The following is a 21815-nucleotide window of genomic DNA, read 5'->3' as shown; positions in this document are numbered from 1 at the left end:
CCTAGGGTGAGGATTAAAAAGACGACGACAAGGTAGATAAAAAACAACCAATTAGAGCAGCAAATGGGGAAAAAAAAACCCTAAAGAGGTTTAAAAGAGGAGAAAAACATCACCTTTCTGCTTTGGCAAGATCTTTTGGTTGCCAGTGTTACGTGGGGAAAGGGGGCCAGGAGGAGGAACCCTGCGGGTGGGTAGGGGGACATTGTGAGCCTCCAGGGAAGGTATCTGTCATGGAGGCGAAACCTCACCCTCCCTGCTCCTGCCTCACTCCCTACTCTCAGCCACAGCTGCCTCCTTGCTCCTGGAACCGCTGGCCTCCTTCCCAGCCCCCGCCCCTCTCTGGGCCCAGACGCGCGTCCTCCAGGTCAGCACATGGCCCACTTGCCATTTGTCTTTCAGGTCCCATCTTAGAAGCCGCCACCTCCCTAACAACGTCCCTGTTCCCACACCTAAGGTGGCCCCGGGAACATCTGGGGTTCTGTTAATGCTCTGTTAACCTTATGGGAGCCAGTTTCATGGTGCACTCACTTTGTGGAAATGAACTGAGTGGTACATTTGTCCTTCAGTAGAAGTAGAGAAATAAAGCAGCGTCCCCTCCCCGGCACCTCCATGGTGCTCCGCCCCATGCTCCGCTGCGTGCTCTCTGTCGTGTTACTGGTACGCACACCGGGAAAGCAAGCTCCGGGACAGCAGACGCACAGCTGTCCCTGTGACTGCTTCAACACCCGGGCCGGCACACAGTGGGCACGTAACAGATGCTTGTGTGAAGAATGAATGAGTGTCCGCTAGTGCAGTGGGGGGGCCTCACCTTCCTCTGCACCTTCTCCAGCAGCTTGCTCTTGGCCCTCACTTCCTCCTGGATGGAGTCGTAGACATTGAGCAGCACCCAGTCCCCGCTGTCCTCGTCCGAGTTCTGCAGGGCCGCCACCAGCTGCTTTCTGCGCTCGTCTGCGTAGCATTTCCGCCGCTTGTGCTTCTCCTTCAGGTCCTTGTTCTTGGCCTGCTCCCCGCCAACCACCTGCTGCTCCAGCAGCTGCAAACTGCCCGTGTGGGCGAGAAAGCACGCATGACGCTGTCTGCCTGTCCACCTGTCCTGAGCACTCGCTGCCCGGCATGACCCCATTGAATCTTTCCAACAACCTCACTGTACAGAGGTGTAAACAGGCTCAGAGAGCTGAGGCCGCTGCTTCAGACAGAACCGAGGTTTCTGTGCCCAACAGGAAGGACGAGAATCTTCCTGTGCCCAGCGCTGCCCCAGCCACCGCCGCCTCCCAGTGCTGATGGTCAGCAGCAGAGCCGGCTGCTGCATGACTGGGATGCAGCGTGGCTGTGGAAACGTGCCGCGCGCTCAGTGTGCTCGAGGGTGTGTGCCGAGTGAAATACGTCAGACAGAGAAAGACAAATACGTCTGCTCTCACATGTGTAATCTCAAAAGCAAAGAAACCCGTCAACCAAGCTCACAGACAGTGAACAGATCAGGGGCTGCCAGAGGTGGGGTGTGTGGAGTTGGCCAGATGGGGGAAGGTGGTCAAAAAGGTACCAACCTTCAATTATATATATATATATTTTTTTTTATCCTCATCCGAGGACATTTTTCCATTTTTTGTACAGACAGAGTGGGAGGGAGAGAGACGAAGAGAGAGAGAGGGAAACATCGATGTGAAAGGGACACATCGAGTGGCTGCCACCCGCACGACCAACCAGGGCCGGGGACAAACCGCAACCGAGGTACATGCCCTTAGCGGGAACCGAACCCGGGCCTCTCCGGACCACAGGTGGACGCTCTAACCGCTGAGCCAAACCGGCCAGGGCCCAACCTTCAATTATAGAATAAGTCCCAGGCATGTCATGTACAGCATAGAGGCTATAGTGAAAAATACTGTAGAGTAGCCCTGGCTGGTCTGGCTCAGCGGTTAGAGCCTCGGCCCGTGGACCAGAGAATCCCGGGTTCAGTTCCCACTAAGGGCACGTACCTCGGTTGCAGTTTGTCCCTGGCCCTGGTTGGGGTCGTGTGGGTGGCAACCACTTGATGTGTCTCTCACATTGATGTTTCTCTCTCTCTCCCTCCCTCTCTTCCATCCACTCTATCTGAAGAAAAAATGCAAAAATGTCCTCAGATGAGTATAAATATATATATGTACACACACACACACACACTGTATGGCAGCTCGGCCAGTGCATGGCTCAGTGGTTGAGCGTCGACCCATGCACCAAGAGGTCTCTGGTTTGATTCCCAGTCAGGGCACATGCCCAGGTTGTGGGCCTGATCCCCAGTGGGGGGCATGCAGGAGGCAGCCAATCAATGTTCTCTCTCATCGATGTTTCTATCTCTCTCTCCCTCTCCCTTCCTCTCTCTCTCAAATCAATAAAAACAAAGATTTTTAAAATAATGTATGGCATATTGGAAAGTTGTTAAGAAAATTAATCTTAAAAGTCCCCATCACAAGTAAAACATTTTTTGTAACTATGTACAATGATCGATGTTGACTAGACTTACAGTGGTGATCATTTTGCAGTGTACACAAGTGTGGAATCGCTATGTAGCACACCTGAAACTAATATTGTATGGCCAATACACCTCAATTTTTAAAATGCAAAAAAATCCAGTTTTTAATGTTTAATCAGGCAGGGACACGTATAATACATTTAAAAAATATTTATATCCAAAATGTTAAAAAATGTTTAGCTTTCTGCCCTTTAAAGGTACAGGTTTTAAATAACCACAAAGAGCCCTGGCCGGTTTGGCTCAGCGGTTAGATCATCGGCCTGTGGTCCGGAGAGACCCGGGTTCGGTTCCCGCTAAGGGCATGTACCTCGGTTGCAGTTTGTCCCCAGCCCTGGTTGGGTCGTGTGGGTGGCAGCCACTCGATGTATCCCTTTCACATTGATGTTTCTCTCTCTCTCTTTTCCTCCCACTCTATTTCAACAAAATGTTGAATAATGTCCTCTGGTGAGGATTAAAAAAATAATAATAATAAAATAAATAAGTAACCACAAAGAAGGGCTTATCTGTAACTCCTTACTGTCTACTAAAGCGCCACCCGAGTGTTTTAGATGCTGCCTCGTTCCAAGGGACACGGGCTTATAAGCTGGACAGGGACTCCCAGCAGGGCTCAGCCGAGCTCAAGGGAAAGACAGGACTGCAAACCGGGCAGCTGGGCACGGACTCGACCTCAGGCTCGGTGCGAAGCTGGATGGCAGGGCAGAGGGGAGCCATGTCCCAGCCACTGCTCTGTTTCAAGTCAGTCCTCATGGGGTCCCCCCCAGGATGAAGCCCAAGCCCCCAGGGGCACACAGGGCCTCTGTCTCACCTCCCTCTGCCCCTACCACTCCTAACTCACTCTGGCTTTAACAAGCTGCTGTCTCCTCCCTGTGTACCTTGGGCCACCTTGACGGTGCCCAAGGCACCGGTCTTGCAAACCTTATTCAGGTGTCCCCTCTCCTGTGCAGCCGTCACTGCCCACATGCCAGACCTCCTCGTGACAACTGCCACAACACATGCCCGACCCCGGGCTGCCCCTCTGCAGGAACCGTCTCATGGGACCCTCACAGCAGTTTCTCAAGCTGGAAGCCGTATGTCACCCACTTTGAAGATGAGAAGCTGAGGTACAGAGAGGTTTGAGTGGCCCCAGTGGAAGAACTGGGTAGTGGTGGAGGCCGACAGAACCCAGGCCGCCCACGGCACGGCCCACTCACTGAGCTGCTGCAGAACCCAGCCCTCCTGCACCTGCCTCCACTGGACCATGAGCCCTTTGGAGGACAAGGTGGCATCCCTTCCATCCTCACATCCCTGTGCCCAGCACACAGTAGCTGCTCAGTTAACGTGGACTGCGGGGCTGGGAGGAAGCTGACTCCGGCCATGGGGCTGATTTAGTCATAGTGGTGGGCCTGACATTCCTCTCCTTTACCGCAGGGCAAACCAGGGCTCAGAAATGTTAAGTGACTTACACAAAGCTGCACAGCCCGCGAGGAAAGCCCATATCCCCAGGTGGCCCCAGAGGGCGTTTGGGGGTGGCTTGGCCCCAGGGGGAGCACGTTTTCCATCAGGGAGGGCACTGGGACCTGAGGGAAGCCGGTGTCCCTGCCCTGGGATTCTGGGAACCTAAAGGCCAGGCCCGGAAAGCCAGGTGGGCAAAGTGCACCTTTCCCAGAGCAGGCACCTGAGTAGACCTGGGGCACCTGCAGCGCAGAGCCCCGCGCACCTGGCCACAGCCCCTGGAGAGAGGATCAGGCCCCCCAGCCACATCCGGAGGGAGAGCCCGGCGGGGCCCAGTGGAGGCGGGAAGAATCTGTGGGCACTCCTACACCGGGCACAGCTCCGAGGGGCCCCGCCAGCCCCAAGCCGCGCGCTCACCGGGCAAGCACCTGCTGCTGGTCCACGATGGACATCGGGTCGTCGGTCCGCACTGCTGCCTCCACGGCCACACTGTCCCTTCTAGAACTTGCCATGGCCATCAAGGTCTGGGCCACGGCCTCGGTCTCCACGCCAGGCTCCGCCACCAACACCACGTCTTTGTCCACCTCGAGGCCCAGGTCAGTCTCCTGAGCACCGAGAGAAACCTCAGTGGAGGCGGGAAGGCAGCCCCTGCACAGAAGCTCCCGGCGGCCTCCATCCCACACAGCACATCACGGCCCTCGCATCTGGGTGGGTCGCATCTGGCTCGGAGACATGCAGCAATCGAGTTCCTCGTCCCAGTTTCCACCAGCACCTGCCAGTGGTACCCGGGCAGCCAGGGCAATGCCTCCAAGTACAGACCGACCACAGCCTTTCCTCATTAGAGCCCTCCATGGACGCCCACAGCCTGCGCAGGAACATCCTCCTTCTCGCACGGCCTGCCCCCCACCTGTCCACCTGCTGCCTCTCGGGCCTCACTTTCCGTTGCTGAGAAAGTCCAGACCTTTCCAGCCACAGGACTTTGGCACTCGCTCGTCCCCGGGCCCTTTTCCCTCCTTGGGTCCCATTTCAATGTCACCTGTGGCCAGGGCTTCCCTCTCTCACCTGCCGAACATGCCTTCTCCCAGCTCCTACCCAGTCATCGGGCCCAGAGGTCGGCAGGTAGTTTTCTCTCTCCAAAAAGGTGAGTAGATTTAAAGACTTCCTCTCGTTTCCTGTGGCCTGTTGCGCTTCCTTAAGCAGTAAAGGGTGGAGTCTCAGAGCAGCAGCGTTCAAAATGCCTCCCTTACCCTCGGTGGGGTCCCTGACAGCACCCCGGGGCCCCCACCCACCACGCAAACTCGGCGTCTACGCCTCAGACAAGGGCTCCAAGGCAGAGGGAAGTTTGAGGGTCACTGCAGAACAGTGGCCTCTGGTTAACATCGATAGAGGTATAACGGGCCTCCGATTTGTATACTGCTTTGCAATGGCCATCTCTGACCAGCTGGGGCGGGCTGGGGTGGCTGTCCCTGCTTTATGAGGAAACTGAGGCCCGGAGAGGGAGGAGACAAGGAGTGTCACAGGAAGTACCAGGCCCCTGGAAGCCCTCCCTCACACAGAGGGCCTGCCCAGGGAACTCACAGTCCTGGGCAGGAGGTCGCCCTCTGCCTCAGCTTCAGCCCTGAGGTCACTGGGCTCCAGGCCATCTGTCGGGGAGGGGTGCTTGCGGAGAGCGGGTGGGAGAGAAAGAGGGCCGGTTGGGCCAGAATCAGCCTCTGCTACTCTGCCCCTGGCCTCCCCTTCAGCTCCCCAAACCCACCACCTCCTTCTGCCTGTCACTGTGAAGAGAAGGGGCAGGAGGGAGGGTCACGAGAGGAAGGGAGAGGACAGGGAACAGAGGGAGCGGGAGAGCGGAGAGGCCGCATGTTCTGAGCACCTGCTGTGTCCCAGGAGCACCACCAGCATTGCCTCATGCGAAGCATGCGTCAGCCCATTGTACAGACGAGGAAACCGAGGCCCAGAAAGTGACCCCCCCAAGGTCACACAACTGAGTAGTTCAGCCGGGACCTGAACCCAGTTCTGATTCAAAGGCCTGTGCTCTGCATGCACGCGCGCGCGCACACACACACACACACACACACACACATACGTGCACACGTGCACGGAAAGGAAAGCAAAGGGAGGAAAAGAACAAAGGAAATCAAAAAGAAAAAAAAATGTCCAACAAAAAAAGAGGGTTGAAAAGTGAGCAGATGACGGGCAGGACGGAGGAGGAGCAGCGTGGCAGGGTCCCCGGGTGGTCCCCGGAAGGTAGCTGGATCCCCGCAGACCCCAGCCCGCTGCTCCAGGCCTGTGAGAACATGAGGGCCGACCAAGGCCTCCGCCAGCTCTCAGGCCTGGAGCTCGGCGTAACCATGGCAACTCAGCAAACTCCCCTGCAGGTGCCCTCCACCAGGAGAACAGGTGCCCACCTGGCATAGCCTTGTATCTCGGTCCTAACTTTCCCACTGATTCACAGAGCATGACACAGAGCTGGTCTTTCTCAGACCCCTGAACAGTAGCGCCCTGAGCCGGTCACCAAGCCAGAGCCACCACCGAGATGACGGAGTCGGAGCTGGAGCCACAGAGATGGGGCTGTCCATCTGTGTGCGCCCAATGACCCCCGTGCCCCCAGCTGAGCTCCGTCTGCTGACCTCCTGCCCGGCATCCTGCATGGCATCACCTACCTGCGTGAGGACCTGGGGTACGTCGGCCGGGGGCGCATCGGCCTGGGCCACAGTGGAGGAAAGGCTGGCCAGCTTGGCTTCCACCGCGGCAAACGGGTCGTGCAGGGCTGGTAGCAGCTCCAGGGGCATCAGCTGGGGCTCCTCTCCCTGGAGGAAGGGCTCCTCCTCCAGCAGGGCCCCCCGGCTGAACTCATCCAGGAAGTACTTGCTCTTGGCCTCCACCTCAGGCACAGTGGAGGGCTCCAGGCTGGCGGGCTCCCTGAGCCCAGGGAAGGCCTCGGACACGGACGTTTCTTTGCATGTGAATGACTCATCAGACCCCAAAGAAATCTCATGCTTGGAGGTCCGCACCTTGATCAGGTCCTCAGACCGGGCTGGAAGCCCAGGCTTGGACTCAGCCTCCCTGGGAGGGTCGGCTCTGGAGCAGACCTCGGGGCTCACAGCCATCTCATACTGAAAAGCAGGCGGGTACTCAGTCATGTTGGCAAACTCGGCCCTGGATGTGACTTCGGACTTGAAGAGGACTTCGGCCTTCAGCACAGCCTCTGCAGGTGGAGACCTTCCTTTAGCTCTTCAAAGGTTACAACGAGGGGGGCCTTCCCTGGAAGCTGGCCCCAACCCATTGTCTCTGAGAGACCACCGAAGAGTCAGTCTCCCAGAACCCGAGACAGTGGGTCCCATCCCTGCCCCGCTGCCCTCTCCCCCATCAGAACTCAAACCCTGTCTCCTTCCACCTCTTCCAGGAGGCCTTCCCTGACCAGCCCCAGGGCCTTTCCATTCTCTGACCTCCCCAGCTGTTTCAGGGGTGGGGAATGTCCGGCCCACTGGTCGTAGAAGGCCTGCAAAATCAATACCAGCTAACATCACACGCCTCACCAAATTAGCCTGAGCAAACACAGCAGGCTCATTTTTAAGTTAATAATTTTGTATGGCCTGAGAATGTTGTTATAAATATCCAAATGGCCCTATGCAGAAAAAAAGGTTTCCCACATGTGTAAGTACTGGGCTCTTACCACCCTGCCTTGGGATTGCTTCTCTCTTTTTTGTAAGATAGGTTTTTATTGATTTTGGAGAATAAGGAAGGGTGATGGAGAGAGAGAGAAACATCAATCAGCTGCCTCCTGCACGCCCCCTACTGGGGATCTAGCCCACAACCCGGACATGTGCCCCGACCAGGAAGGGACCAGCGACCTTTTGGAGCACGGGACAATGACGCTCCAACCAACTGAGCCACGTGAGCCAGGGCTGGACTGCTTCCAACAAGCAAGCCTGTGGGTCTTACTGCCTCCGAGGGCGAGAGCTGCTGACCAAGACCCCAAGGGGTCCCCGCTGGAGTGCCCAGCTCAAGGCTCTTGCCCACGGGATGAATATGCCAGGTCCACGGGAGTTAAGTGAACACTGCGGATGAATGTCAGAGAGACCGAACAAAATCGGAGACCTAGTGTTCCAACTGGACTAGAGGGGACGCTCTGAAGGACAGAAAACGCTGGAGCCTGCCTCTCCCCTCTGCCTCTGGGTCTCCACCGAGAGTGGCATCTTCCCTCCAGCCTGATCCCACAGGCCTCCTCGGTGCCCAGCTCCTGGGCATTAGCCCACCTCCTCCACATCCCATCCGCTTCCTCGTCGCGTGTGTCCTGGGCTCCCGAGACATTCGGAGGTTCCCCAGCTCAGTGGCCTGAACCTCGCCCAGCCTCAGTCTGGACACTTGAACCTGAGGATTCAGTGAGTCCCACCTCCTGAGGGAGTTCGGCAGTGCACCCACCCAGCACCTGGCACACAGCAATACCCAATAAATGGCACTGATGATGTGCCCAGAGTCATCGTCATCACAAGATGGACTTTACAATCTTTGGGTGAGCACTAGGAAGTCTGGGCTGCTTGGCACCAGGGGTGTTTGGATGATAGTGATGGAGTGGAAAATTCTAGAATGTCAAAAAGAAGACAAAAACTTCCAGGAAGGTTAAAATTCTTACTAATGATTGATGCTTATTATGGAATGTGGTTGCTCTGGTAACAGACGGACTCAAACGTGAGAGAAGACGGCAGAGAATGCAGTAACTCTGGAAGGAGACTCACCCACGAAACACAGGGGTACTTTACAGCTCTAAGCTGACCTCGGGCTGGGGCCCAGCCTGCGGCCAAGGCACCAGGATGCGGTGCTGTGGCTGAGAACACGGGCTCTGAGTCAGACTGCCTGGGTTTGAATCCTGGTTCCACTCTACCTGCTGTGTGACCAGCGGCAAGTCACTTACCCTCTCTGTACCTGTTATAAAATGAGAATCACTGTGGCACCTACCTCGCTGGGCTGCCGTGCTGAGTAACTAGCACTGATCCTGGTACTACAAAGTGTTCTATAAATGTCAGGCAGTCGAGTGAGGAGGAAAGCAGCCCGGCCTCCCCCGACAGCCGACAGCCCGGGGCAGCGCCCACCTGTCTCCTTGCGCAGGCTCTCCTCCAGCGTGGACAGCTTCACATCGTAGGAGTTGCGCATGGCAGTGATGTCCTCCTCCAGCCGGGCCCGGGACTCCTGCTCGGCCTCATAGTCGGCCCGCAGCCGGGCCAGGCGCTCCTCGTACTCCTGGGGGCGGGCACAGAGGGCACCAATTTATCACCATTTCAAAACACAGCTTCAGTATTCCTTTTTTTTTTTTTTTTTGTCATTTACGCAATCCAGAAAATATACATAAGCCAAAAGAACTGAATTAAAATTACCCACCCAACACTGGGATAATTAATGGCTGGTTAAGGCCATACTGAACTTGTCCCTATGCATTAAAATTTTTTTTTTCTTTATTGATTTTTAGAGAGAGAGGAAGGGAGAGGGAGAGAGATAGAAACATCGATGAGAGAGAACATCGACTGGCCGCCTCCTGCACGCCCCCCACTGGGTATCAGGCCCACAACCTGGGCATGTGCCCTGCCCGGGAATCCAACTGGCGACCTCTTGGTGCCTGGGTCCACGCTCAACCACTGAGCCACACGGGGGGGCTCAATATGATTTTTAACAGGTTAATAATATATGTTTGTCATCTATTTTTCCACACAGCAACATATGAACACCTTTCCAAACCAACAGGTAGTTTTAACCAAATGGTCCTCCACCCAGTCCTCCCACTGGCCCCTGCCCCCGTCCCCGGCACAGAGCACCAGCCAGCAGGGACCTCCCGTCCACCTGCGTTCCGCCCGCCGAAAGCCCGGCGTCCTCTGTGACAGTGACCGACTGAGGCTGAGCCGCCCGCTCGAGGGCTGGGCCCTTCTGTGTCCCTTCTGCCTCCCACACCACGGATTCTCCCTGGCTCCGGACCATCCCGGCAGTTTACAAAGCCTGCTCTGTTCCTGCCGATATTAGAAGCAATCAAACCCTGCCAGGCCCATGCGCACCTCCTGCTCCGGTGCCAGGCCTCGTAGGTGCTCAGAAAGTGTTTGTTGGTCACACGGGAGCCGGGTGCGTCCCCACCAGAGACCCCTCCGTGTCCCCCTCTTACAGCAGCGGGAAAGCCGCCGCTGCACCCGGCCCAGAGAGACACAGGCTGCGCGCTGCCTCTTCTCCCTGCGCCGCAGCCACACCTCCAGCCAGCTGGCGGCGCCATCCCTGACCCCGCACCTCTTCACTACACTCGGGCCACCTCCCTTAGCCCGGCCTCCCGGCTGCTTCTGGAATGGAAGGGAGAGAGGACAGGCACCCTCAGCTCTTCCTCTAAGTGTGGCTCGCAGAACAAACTCCAGGGGCAGGAAACAAAGTTGCTGGTGGCGGTCTCAGGTAGCAATGCCCGGTGGGGAGGAGGTGGGCAACCCCTCATTCCCAGGGCAGATGGACCCTTGAGCCCGCAGTGTCTCTTCTCCCAGTTGACCACTAGGGGGCGATGCCTGCCCACCCGATGGGTCTTCCTTGGGGAGGAAGCTTCCATCCTTGTCCCTGGCCAACCCCTTCCCACCCCCAGTTTTGTGACCAATGTCCACCTGTTGCTGTGATTCCAAAACCCACTCTGAACCCCAATGTGTGACTTCTCTCATTCTGTGGGCTCTGGCTTGGCATTACCAAAGGCCGCCTCCTCACCCGGCCCCAGGAGCTCCCAGCAGGAAAAAGGCGGACTGGGCAGCTGAGCTCCCAGACCTTCCACAGGGGCCAGGACAGGGCCATCAGGGCCATAGCCGAGCTTCCCCCTGAGCACCAACAGCCCCTGCCTGTCATGGGCAGCTCTTGGGGACTCTTAGGTCCATTTCTCCCGTCCCTCCAGCCCCCAGGACTGAGGTCTCCAGGCCTTACCTGCTCTGCCACCCCCCCCCCCAGAGGCTGGCCCCAGGCCCCCACAGCCTGACCAGGCCCCGGGGCCTCAGAGCTGGTCCCATCTGAGGTCATAGTTGGGTGGCAAAGGCCCAGCAGCAGACAGTCCAGCCCCTGCAGAGCTGCTGTTGGCATTAGGTCTCCAGCAAGGAAAAGCCAGGGCCCTAGAGGGACTGTCGAATGTCACACCCCACCACATGCTCGGGGCTCAGAATTTGGCCTTTAAATAGCAGGAACCTCTGGAATCCAGCAGAGCCTAGAGTTGGGGGCTGGGAGTTCGGAGGCTCTGGCCACACCTGGCTGTGCTACGTGCCCCCTGGGGATCAGCTCCGCACCTGCCCTGCTGACTCCCGGGGTCCTGGGAGCTCACACAGAGGAGGACCAGGCGCCCCCAGGTGACGGCTTTTTCTGGGAGGCCAACACCCCACTCATCCTTCCATCGAATAGGCACCGAGGGGCTCTCCACCGCCCGCCCCAGCTGCCCCGCTTCTCTAAGCCCAGGCCTCTGGGCACCTGCTTCCACTCCAACCCCTCACCTTTGCACAGGCCGCGTCTATGACCAGGAATGCCTTCTCGGCTTCCATCAATCCACAGCACCCTCTTGCAGCACTGAGGAGCGAGGGTGCGCCAGCAGACGCCCCCACACTCCTTCCTGATCTCCCACCGAAGTGGGGTGGACTGGGCTCGAGTCAGAAACCCGAGTTCAAATCCCAGCTCTGACTCTCCTTAGCTGTGTGACCTTGGGCAGGTCACGGAGCCTCTCTGAGCCTCAGCTTTCTGAGCTCCAAAGGGAGACAGTGGTGCCAACCCCAAGGTGCGAGGGTCTCCTGCCGGACCCCACCTGCCCATCCATTCTCCCACCTGCTCCCGTCTCACCTCCCGGATCAGCTGCTTCTCAGCCTCCGTGTCCTGCTGGACCTCAGGTGGGGGCAGTGGCTTCTCCTCAGTCTGGATGGGGTTTAGGAGCACCTGACTGGACAGCAGGGCTGGGGAGAGACAAAAATGGGGGCTGTAACCAAGGTGCACACCGTCTTCAGGAACTAAGCTGTAATCCGCCAAGACAACCACATGCTCCTGGAAAAAGACTCCAAAGCACTGAACTGATTTGAAGTGTGCCTCTACGTAGCGTGCTGACTTATTCAGCCATTTAAGGAATGTTTCTTGAGCACCACATGCTCTCGGTACCAGGGATGCTGCATTGAACAAACAGGAAGCTCCACGCCCACAAGTTGCATTTTCAATTTGGGGAGAAAGGCAAGCAAAACCCACGAGCCAACGCACGAGATGTTTACAAGGTGACGTGTTGGGAGGAGACAGAAAGCAGGGAGGATGCTCAGGAGTAAGGACCAGGGGAAGGGCTGCCGTCTGAACAGGGAGAGGGACGACCTCTGAGACACGGGAAGAGGAAGGCGGGACCTGGAGGAAGTGAGGGACAGAGGTGAGGCGGGCAGAGATCCTAGCAGACAGCAGGGAGCAGAGGCCCTGCAGGAGGCAGGGGCCGGGGCTGTTCCAGAACAGCCAGGAGCCAACGTGGCTGGAGCCAGGTGAGCAAGGGAGAGTCTGTGTGAAGAGGAGGGAGAGAACGGGGCCAGATCATGGGACCTGGCAGGCTTTGACTCTGGGTTAAAATGGGCCATTGAAGACCTCATGTGGACAGGCTGCTGAGAACATACTGAAGGGACAAGAGCAGACCCCAGGAGACCTACTGGGGCCTCTGCAGTAACTTAGGTGAGAGATGAGGGGGCTCAGGCCAGGGGACAGCAGTGGGCATATCCTGGGCATGCTTAAAGGTCGAGACAACTGGATTGAGAAGCCGAGGCTGAGCCCAGGGGTTCTAGCTTGAACACCAGGAGGCGGTCGTCAACGGGGTGGGGACAGCTGGAGGGCGCGCAGGTTTGCGGAGATCACGAGCCCATTGTTGGACAAGTTTAAAGTGACTGTTAGACAGCTGGGTGCTCAGATCTGCAGTTCAGAGGACACACTATGTCAACCGTTTTTATACATGTTCTGTATTTTATGACACTTGGACATCTTGGTGGACTTTCTAGCCGGGGAGAGACTGCCCCTTCCAGGGCCAGCTAATTCCTAGAGGGAGTGGACAGCTCGTCAGTGAGCCCACCCTATAGAAACCAACCGACCTCGCCCTGGCCGGTTTGGCTCAGCGGTTGGAGCATCGGCCTGCGGACCAGAGTGTCCCGGGTTCAGTTCCCGCTAGGAGCACGTACCAAAAAAAAACAAAAAACAACCACCAACCTCGAGTCCACATCCCCAACCCCTTCTGGATCTAACTCCCACACACCAAGCCAGCCCTTCCCCTGCCCCAAATCGTCCCAGAGTCGGGTACCAGATAAGCATGGACAGCCCCTGGGCCCAAATCTGCCAGAATTATCCCAGCTAGCCAACCCCCAATGGTTCCTCCTGCCCTGCCCTGCCTTTCCCACAGAACCCCACGAAGGCCGAGCCTGCTCCTCTCTGCCCCACCCCACCCCACTCCCCGAGGCCCTGCATGCCCCTTGCTTCTAGAGTAACTGACATTAAACTGTTCTTCCAACAGCATTGACCTCTCATGTCGCCATTCAGTCACCTTTATAAAGACCAGACACAAGTCACACAGCCAGGCGGAGGCCCACCGGTGAGAGCCATGAGACCCGAGTGTCCGGCTCCAGAGGGAGTGCAGGGGAGGAGAGGCCGGGCACCGCCCCGGGACAGCTCTGCCTCGGGAGGTTGGGGAGGGGGCTCCCTGGAGGGGAAGAGAGGCCGAAAGGACAGGGCAGAGTGCCAGGAAGCAAGGGTTTCCCAAGAAGGGAGCGGATCAGCCGAGTGCACTGATGCTGAGAAGGAGGTGACATCTCCCGAGGACAGACCCCTGGATTTACCAGCAGGAGGTCATCCATGACGAGGGCGGGCTCAGCGGGGCGGGACAGACCCCTGGATTTACCAGCAGGAGGTCATCCATGACGAGGGCGGGCTCAGCGGGGCGGGACAGACCCCTGGATTTACCAGCAGGGGGTCATCCATGACGAGGGCGGGCTCAGCGGGGCGGGACAGACCCCTGGATTTACCAGCAGGGGGTCATCCATGACGAGGGCGGGCTCAGCGGGGCGGGACAGACCCCTGGATTTACCACCAGGAGGTCATCCATGACGAGGGCGGGCTCAGCGGGGCGGGACAGACCCCTGGATTTACCAGCAGGAGGTCATCCATGACGAGGGCGGGCTCAGCGGGGCGGGACAGACCCCTGGATTTACCACCAGGAGGTCATCCATGACGAGGGTGGGCTCAGCGGGGCAGGACAAACCCCTGGATTTACCAGCAGGAGGTCATCCATGACGAGGGCGGGCTCAGCGGGGCAGGACAGACCCCTGGATTTACCAGCAGGAGGTCATCCATGACGAGGGCGGGCTCAGCGGGGCAGGACAGACCCCTGGATTTACCAGCAGGAGGTCATCCATGACGAGGGCGGGCTCAGCGGGGCAGGACAGACCCCTGGATTTAACCACCAGGAGGTCATCCATGACGAGGGCGGGCTCAGCGGGAGGGGGGGGGGTGCACAGCCCACATGGACTTGGGCAAGAGAGTGGAAGCAGAGAAACTGAGCCAGTGGAAACAGACAAATGTTTCAGTTTCGCTCTGTGGGGAGAGAGAAGCCTGCCAGTAACCAGAGGGGGAGCTGGGGCGGAGAAAGTGTGGCCAGTCGTGAGGACCGGGTGGAAACCCGTGGAGCTTTGAGTCACACGCCTGGTCTACGCTCCACTACGAAGTTAAAGCACCACGCACGGCCCAGTGAGCCTGCGGTGCTAAGCCCACAGTCCTCCAACAGACGGCGTTGTTATCACCTCCACCTTCCAGATGAGGGGACTGAGGCTCAGAGGCGCTAGGTCACTCGCCCAAGGAGCCAGGGTTGAACTGGCTAGCGCTGGGCCCTGCCCTGCACCAGTCACCTCAGCTTGCTGAGCTGCCTGTTAGCACCCCAGGAGGAGGGGACACTCCGGCCCCTCCCCCACACGGCTGCCATGACAACCTGGGAAGCTGCACCAGTGTTAGCTGCTGGGGCTGGGGAGCCCCGGCTCCTTCCTCCTACCTACCTCTCACCATTCTTCCACCTAGCTTCTCCTTACCAACTTTCGGGGTGATTAGGGTCAGGGGTGGGGGAGTTGGGAAAGAGGAGGAGGGCAGACTGCCCAAGCGGAACCCCGTCGTGGTGCTCAAGGACACCCTTCACCACCCTGGCCCCTGCCAACCCCACCTGGCATCTCCCACCACCCTTTTCAGCAGAAGTACCTGTGGCTCCCCAGATGCACCTTTGCACACACTGGCCACTCTCATCCTGTCTAGCAGGGTGACTTCTCATCCCCAAGACTCTGCTCAGTCGCCTCGTCCCACAGGTGGGCTGCTGGAGTACCCGTCCCCAGGAGACAGGTGCCCGGGGGGCAGGGGCTGGTCTGATTCACCTCTGCGCTCCCAGTGCCCAGCACCGGTCCACACGCGGTGAGCTCTGGCTGGGTGGGTGGAAGGCAGAGGAAAGGACGATGGCAGCGAATGGGGGGGGGGGGTAGGGTCGATGGGTGAGTGGAGAGAATGGGTGAATGAATGCATGAACGGGCAAGTGGGTAAATCGTGGAGTGGGTGCGAGGGGGCAGGTAAATGAAAGGGTGGGTGGAAAATGGGTACCTGAGTGGATGGGTGGATGGACGGATGCGCAGATGAACGGGGCTGTGTGGAATGGACGGGTCGAGAGGAAGGTGGGTGGGAGCTAGATGAACGGAGAGATGCTCCCAGGCTCCTCTGTGCTCCCTCCCCCAAAGGTTTCTCAGATGAGAAGAACCCTGCTCCAGGTATGGATTTCTACCTTCCAGATGACGGCCCAATGCCTGGGCGTGTGCTGCCGGCACAGGTGCCCATCTGGGAGAGGGGGTGGGCCGTGGGGAGTGAGTCACCCCTGCTGAGCAGCACAGAGACAGCGGGCAGACAGGGGGTGAGAACGTGCAGCCTGGAGGGAGGGTGCAGGTGACAGACGCCCCAGCTGATGGGATAGGGTGGACAGACTGGCCTCTTCTTGGGGCATCAGTGAGCAGACACCATCCAGGGCTCGCCCTCACTGTTCCAAAGCGATACTCCCACGAAGCTAAGAGGACGCGGGGCATTGCCTCCATGTCTCCCAGACTCCGCTGGAGGCAGGCAGACCCAAGGACAGGGCCTTTGTCCTGGGTCCCCGGACCCTTCCTGCCGCGCCCCCCTGAGCCGCCCACCTGACAGGTTGCTGGGGCCCATCTGCTGGGCCAGAATCGCCTTGAGCTTCCCGATCTCCTCCTGGTACTCGCGCAGCAGGGCATCCTTGGGGTCTTCGTTGATGTGTGGCTTGTTCTTGATGTTCTTGGCTCGGTTGGCGTAGCGCAGCGTGCTGAGCGTCTCGTCGTAGTTGTTGTCAGCGGGCGACAGGCAGGCCACCATCAGCGTCTTCGTGTTGCCGCCCAGTGAGTCCTGCAGCAGCCGCGTCAGCTTCGAGTCGCGGTAGGGGATGTGTTTACAGCGCCCGTCCACCAGGGCCGAGATGACGTTGCCCAACGCTGACAGCGACAGGTTGATCTTGGTGGCCTCCTTGAGCCGCTCCCCTGTGGCGCCTGTCTTGGACTGCCGCTCGCTGCCCGCCAGGTCCACCAGGTTCAGCTTGCCTGCCCGGAGGTGGTCCTTGCCCCGCTCATCTGCAGACAGACCGGGCCGAGGGGTGAGGGCCGAGGGGTGGCCTCCCGCGGTAAGGAGGGCAGTAGGCCTCGGGCACCGAGTGCTCACCACCCACAAGGGTCTCATTTCAGCCACACAGAAGCGCCACGAAGGAGGTGCTCTTACTGTGCCCCGCTTTAGATGAGGAAACTGAGGCTCAGAAAGGGCATTTGACTTGCCCAAGGCCCCCAGATGGTGGAGCCAAAGATCAGCCCCAGGGCTGTCTGACCCGGACGCAGGGCCAGGAGGCAGACTGCTGTCCGAAGCGGACTTCGATGGCTATCCCAGTGGCTCCTGCGGATTTCTCGAGGCCAAAGATGAGGGGAGGGGGTTGGCCGTGTCATCAGGGGCTTTGGAGACTGCTGGATCCGGTTGCCACCCCAGTCCTCTCTCCTACTTGCTGTGCAGCCTTGGCAGAGCCGCGCACTTCTCTGAGCCTCAATTCTCCTATCGACAAAATGAGACTCACAACGGCCCCCAGCAGGGGTGGTTGCTGAGAGGAGTAAACTGCCAGCACAGTTTTACAGGGTCTACACGGGGCCTGGCCCAGAGCAGACATTCGTCTCTTCTGAGACAAGCCCAGTTCTTCAGTGACGTCAGGCTCTGCAAGCAGGACAGACCCCAAATGCTGAAGGTGACGAGTGCCGGGTACCCTCTGGTTGGTGGCAGGGGCTGAGCACAGATTTTGGAGACACAGACCTGTGGGGGTTCAACCGTGATTCCATCCCTCGGTAGTTGTGAAACTTGGGGAAACAACTTCACTTGGCTCTGAGCCTCAGCCTTTCTCTCCATACAGTGGGAATCAAAGACCCACCCTGCAGGGCTGTTGCGAGGATGACCCACTGGCACATCCGGAAAGAGCTCAGGGTTGTGCTACACTTGCTGATCTTAACACTGTTAACAATTCTTGTCTCCAGACATCACCATACATGGCTCCAAATGAGATAAGACGGGGTGAGGGGGGCAGGGGCAGGGGCTTCCTCCTTAGCTTTTTGCTGGCAAAAACCTGGTTTTGCCCAAGAGCACAGGAGGAGGAGGAGGAGGAGGGGGAGGGGGAGGAGGAGGAGGAGGAATGAGGGACTTGAAACCTCCCTTTAGGAAAGCTCTTTTTACAGACGTGGAAACTATACATTTGCAGAATGTATAGGAACCTTAGGCAGGTTTGTGCCCCCTGCTCCAGGAGGTCGACCCCAGGGAACCTAATGGAAGGAAATGACTCTAAGAGCAGAACAGGTTTTGTGCACAGAGATGTTCATGATGTTGATATTTACACTGAGGAACTGGAACCGGCTACAACACCTGGTAGAGGACTGGTTAGAAAAGGGCCCTGAGTCCTACAGCCCCACCCACAGTCATTCATATGCAGTAAATGCATATAAAATGCATGGCACCCCGGGCTGGTTTGGCTGGGCAGTTAGAGCGTAGGCCCACAGCCCGAAAGGTCCTGGGTTCAATTCTCAGTCAAGGGCACGAACCTGAGTTGCAGGTTCAATCCCTGGCCCTGGTAGGGGTCGTGTGAGAGGTGGCCAATCCATGTGTCTCCCTCACCTCAATGTTTCTCTCTCTCCTTCCTTCCCTTCCACTCTATGTAAAAATTAGTGGGAAGGTGAGGATTAATACAGAAATAAAATGCCCGGCACACAGTAAGTGCTCCTGGGAGCTGCCAGGATTACCGTGGATGCCGCGGTCTGTCCTGGAAACACGGGCCCAGCACAGGAGGGCCTCTTGCCTTCCCACAGGCAGCTCGAGCATCCTTCCGGGTCTCAAGCGGGCACGTGAGGCTCCAAGAGGAGCAGTGTCTTGGCTACGGGGCGCGGGAACCCAGTTCCGGTCGCCAGGGGCCCCACATACCCACAGCGTAGATCTCGATGCTGATGGTGAAGATGGAGTGGGAGCGCGAGGAGTTCTTGTTCATCAGGGTGTAGCCCACCGAGCGGCTCTTCCAGCCCGTCTCCAGGATGCGCTCGCACTGGGCCACGCTGTACACCGTGTGCGTGGAGAGCCCCTTCACGTACACCCCCTTCTCCGGGTGCTCCTTCAGCTGGGGGCAGGAGGCATGGGTCAGGGGCAGGGGCCAGGGATCCCAGAGGCAGGGGCCCAATTTGGACCACCTCTGTCCTCCTGCAGCCCTGATCAGCACCTCAAGTTCTCCAGTAGGCAGAGGGTTTGTTGTAGGTGGAGCCAGCCTCAAACCTACCCCTGCCTCTTACTTGTTGGGCCCGTGACTTAACCTCTCTAAGCCTCAGTTTCCACATCTGTAAAATGGGTATGAGATGCCTATCTCCTAGGGAGATGGCGAGGGTTCAGTGTACTAAGGCCCCTACGATGCTTGGCACGGAGCCTGACACATGGCCAGGACTCCATGAACGCCAGCCGCTGTGCTCCCTGTTGCAGCCAGTGCCACCAGTGTGAAGGTGGGTTTCGGTCTGGGAGTGGTCGCTCCCAGGGCTGGCACTGTAGTCCCCCAGGACTGAGTGCTCCTCCTCTGCCCCGTCACCCCCAGGACTGAGTGCTCCTCTTGGCCTCTCTGCCGTGGCTCCAAAGCAACAGGAATGTTTCTAGAACCGGGATGGTGGCGGTGAAGTGCCCTTTGCTGCCCAGAACTCCCGGCCCACAGCTCCGGTGGGCCCTCGCGCAGTGAGAAACGGATTTCTCTGACGGCTCCTGCTCACCCTCGGCAGCCAAGCTGCTTTGCTGCTGACACAGCTGTGAAATGCACTATTTTTCAAGTGTGAGAAGGAGCAGCACCACTCTGGCAAACAGAGTGAATTGGGACAGAAGTCGCCAGGCTGCTGGTCTGAGTCCCCGGGGCTCAGAGGCTCTGCTCGGGGCAGCGTCAGGACCCCGGGCGGGTGGGGACCTCCTGCGCCGTGGCGGGGAGCAAGCACAGGCTTACCCCACGTGCAGAAGTGTGGGGAAACCGGCTTCATGGTGCGGACAAACAACTGAGGCACAGGGGTTGAGTGACTTGCTGCAGGTCACACAGCTATTAGTGGCAGGGCACCCATGGGGTGACAGACAGCAGAAGAGTCCAAAGCGAAGGCTTGGAGAGAGGCTGCAGCATCTGCAGGAACTAAAGCTTGCAATGACGCAGGGCTGACCGTGACCCGGGAGGCGGTTGTGAGGACAGAGCAGCGGCACAGCACGCGTGGAGGCCGCTGGCCGCCTCTGCAGCACCTGGTGGCTTCACTCACGCCCACCCGCGTGCCCGGGCGCGGCCTTGATCACTGCCACGCTCCCTGGGAGAACCTAGGAGGCTGCCTGGCGCATAGTAGGTCCAGGTGAGTGAGCCGTGGCTCTGGCTGCAGGGAGATGGTAGTTCCTACTTAGTCACACAGGCCTGGGACAGAAACCTGCTTCTGTCGCTTGCTAGTTGGGGAAGTCAGTTTGCCTCTCTCGGCCTCGGTTTCCTCATCTGTGAAACGAGGGTAATAAATCCTATTTCTGCATGACTATTATCAAGAAGAGAATGGAGCTAATAAAACGTTCTTCCCTGGCTTGTTTGGCTCAGTGGTTAGAGTGTCAGCTCACAGACCGAAGGGTCATGGGTTCGATTTCCAGTCAAGGGCACGTACCTGGGTTGCAGGTTCGATTCCCAGCCCCAGTAGGGGGTGTGCAAGAGGCAACCAATTGACACATCTCTTTTACATTGATGTTTCTCTCTCTCCCTCTCCCCCTTCCACTCTATCTAAAAATCAACGGAAAAATATCCTCAGGTGAGGATTAAAAAAAAAAAGTTCTGTGGGTACTGGAGGGCTCCATGAACACAGGTCATGAAGCAGGTGAGGACGACTTGCCTCTCACGAGCAGAAGAGGGGCAGGGAGGCCACCCCTCCTGTAGGGCTCACCCCACCCCATGTTTAGACCCAGGAAGGCTTGCCTCCCACTCCGTGATCCTGGCTCCCTCCATCCCTTCCCTGGTATTCCTGTCCCCACCCACCACAGAGCTGGGGCGGCGCTGAGTGACAGCCACCAGCTGTGCCCTGTTCCTCGGTAACTAACTGTTCCTCCGGCTGCTGGGCCACCCAGTCACCATGACAACCAGCTGGGATGTGACATGCTGGGACTGGCGCACAGGCAGGACATGTCCACCACTGATCTGGAGCCAGGAAACACCCCCATGGAGGAGGGGGTCCCGACACTGCCAGGACGAGGAGGTACCAGACCCATGGAGAGGCCCCCGGGGGCCCACCTCCATCGCCCAGTACTGGGCTGGTTTCCAAGATGGTTCATGGTTTTGGGGGCAGGAGGTGTAACTCTGCTTCCCAATATCTCCTGCTGGCCCTCGCTGACCTAATAACCCCTAACTGCCAAGTGAGCTGGCCCGTGCGTGCTGTGCAGCCTGACCACCGGGCTTTCTGGCTGGGCCCCACCCTTCACTGACTGCGCCTTAGGCTGATCTGACCTGGGCGCACTGAGCCTCAGTTTCCCCTTCTGTAACAAAGGGTATGAGCAGCATCTTCTCTTGAGGCTGTTGTGAGGTTTATGAGAGGCACCAGGCCAAAAGCTCGGTGCACCCTGGGGGAATGTCATGGAGGACATCTGTCCCTGGCACCACCTGGCAGCCTGGTTCACCAAGCGCAGCCTGTGGCCTAGCTGGGGCAAGGGTATGTAGCTGCCAGGCCTTGGTCCCTCAGGGCCTGGGTGACCGAGCCATTCTAGGGGCTGGGGTACTGAGGAAAGGGAGGAGGGCTCAGGTTGGGTTGGCAGGGGACCCTGATCCTGAAGGCTGGCCTTTCAGGGCTGACAGGAGGGAGCAACTCCCTGTGCCTTCCCCCTCTCCCCAGCCCCCTGTCTGGGGCTGAGGTGTGACTCAGCTTCTCCAGCGCCAGGAGAGAGAAGGCAGGAGACTCTGGGCTGGCGCTGGAGGCTCCTGGGGAGAAAGAGCTAAGCACCGCAGTGCTGGGGAGAACCGGCAGGAGGGGCTGGCGGTGGGCCGGGGCCTGGATGGGGACAGGCAGGCAGGGAGCTCACAGCCCTGTGGACCTGCTGCAGCATGTGCCCTGGCACCTGGCACCTGGCACCCAGTGTGTGTTGAATCAATCAATCAACATACTCCTCTCCTAACTAGAACCTCATTTCTGGCTTATTGACCCGGGGATTTCCTATACTGCTGACCCCCAAAAATACTGGGAGGAAAACACCCGACTGCTCAGATCCCCCAAGTTCAGGTACAACACTAGTAGTTTGCCCTGTGACCCTGGCGAGT

The 21815-nt window shown here is 58.4% G+C and overlaps 1 protein-coding gene across 2 annotated transcripts in view; it reads right to left on the bottom strand.

Annotated features, from left to right (window-relative positions):
- KIF17 (kinesin family member 17) overlaps positions 1 to 21815 on the bottom strand; it is a 38252-nt gene that overhangs the window by 8257 nt on the left and 8180 nt on the right. For both annotated transcript variants that reach the window (XM_036256690.1, XM_036256691.1), the window contains exons 4-11: positions 18458 to 18647; positions 16135 to 16587; positions 11762 to 11871; positions 9031 to 9178; positions 6601 to 7145; positions 5516 to 5596; positions 4355 to 4542; positions 809 to 1040 (exon numbers count right to left, since the gene is read on the bottom strand). In XM_036256690.1, the coding sequence (XP_036112583.1) occupies positions 809 to 1040; positions 4355 to 4542; positions 5516 to 5596; positions 6601 to 7145; positions 9031 to 9178; positions 11762 to 11871; positions 16135 to 16587; positions 18458 to 18647 (1947 nt within the window). The remainder of the gene's footprint in view (positions 1 to 808; positions 1041 to 4354; positions 4543 to 5515; positions 5597 to 6600; positions 7146 to 9030; positions 9179 to 11761; positions 11872 to 16134; positions 16588 to 18457; positions 18648 to 21815) is intronic.

This window comes from Molossus molossus, unplaced genomic scaffold (genome assembly GCF_014108415.1).
Source record: "Molossus molossus isolate mMolMol1 unplaced genomic scaffold, mMolMol1.p scaffold_m16_p_12, whole genome shotgun sequence".
In the NCBI taxonomy this organism is placed as follows: domain Eukaryota; kingdom Metazoa; phylum Chordata; class Mammalia; order Chiroptera; family Molossidae; genus Molossus; species Molossus molossus.
The sequence above is the reverse complement of the archived record's forward strand: the minus strand, read 5'-3'. Positions and strand labels throughout refer to the sequence as shown.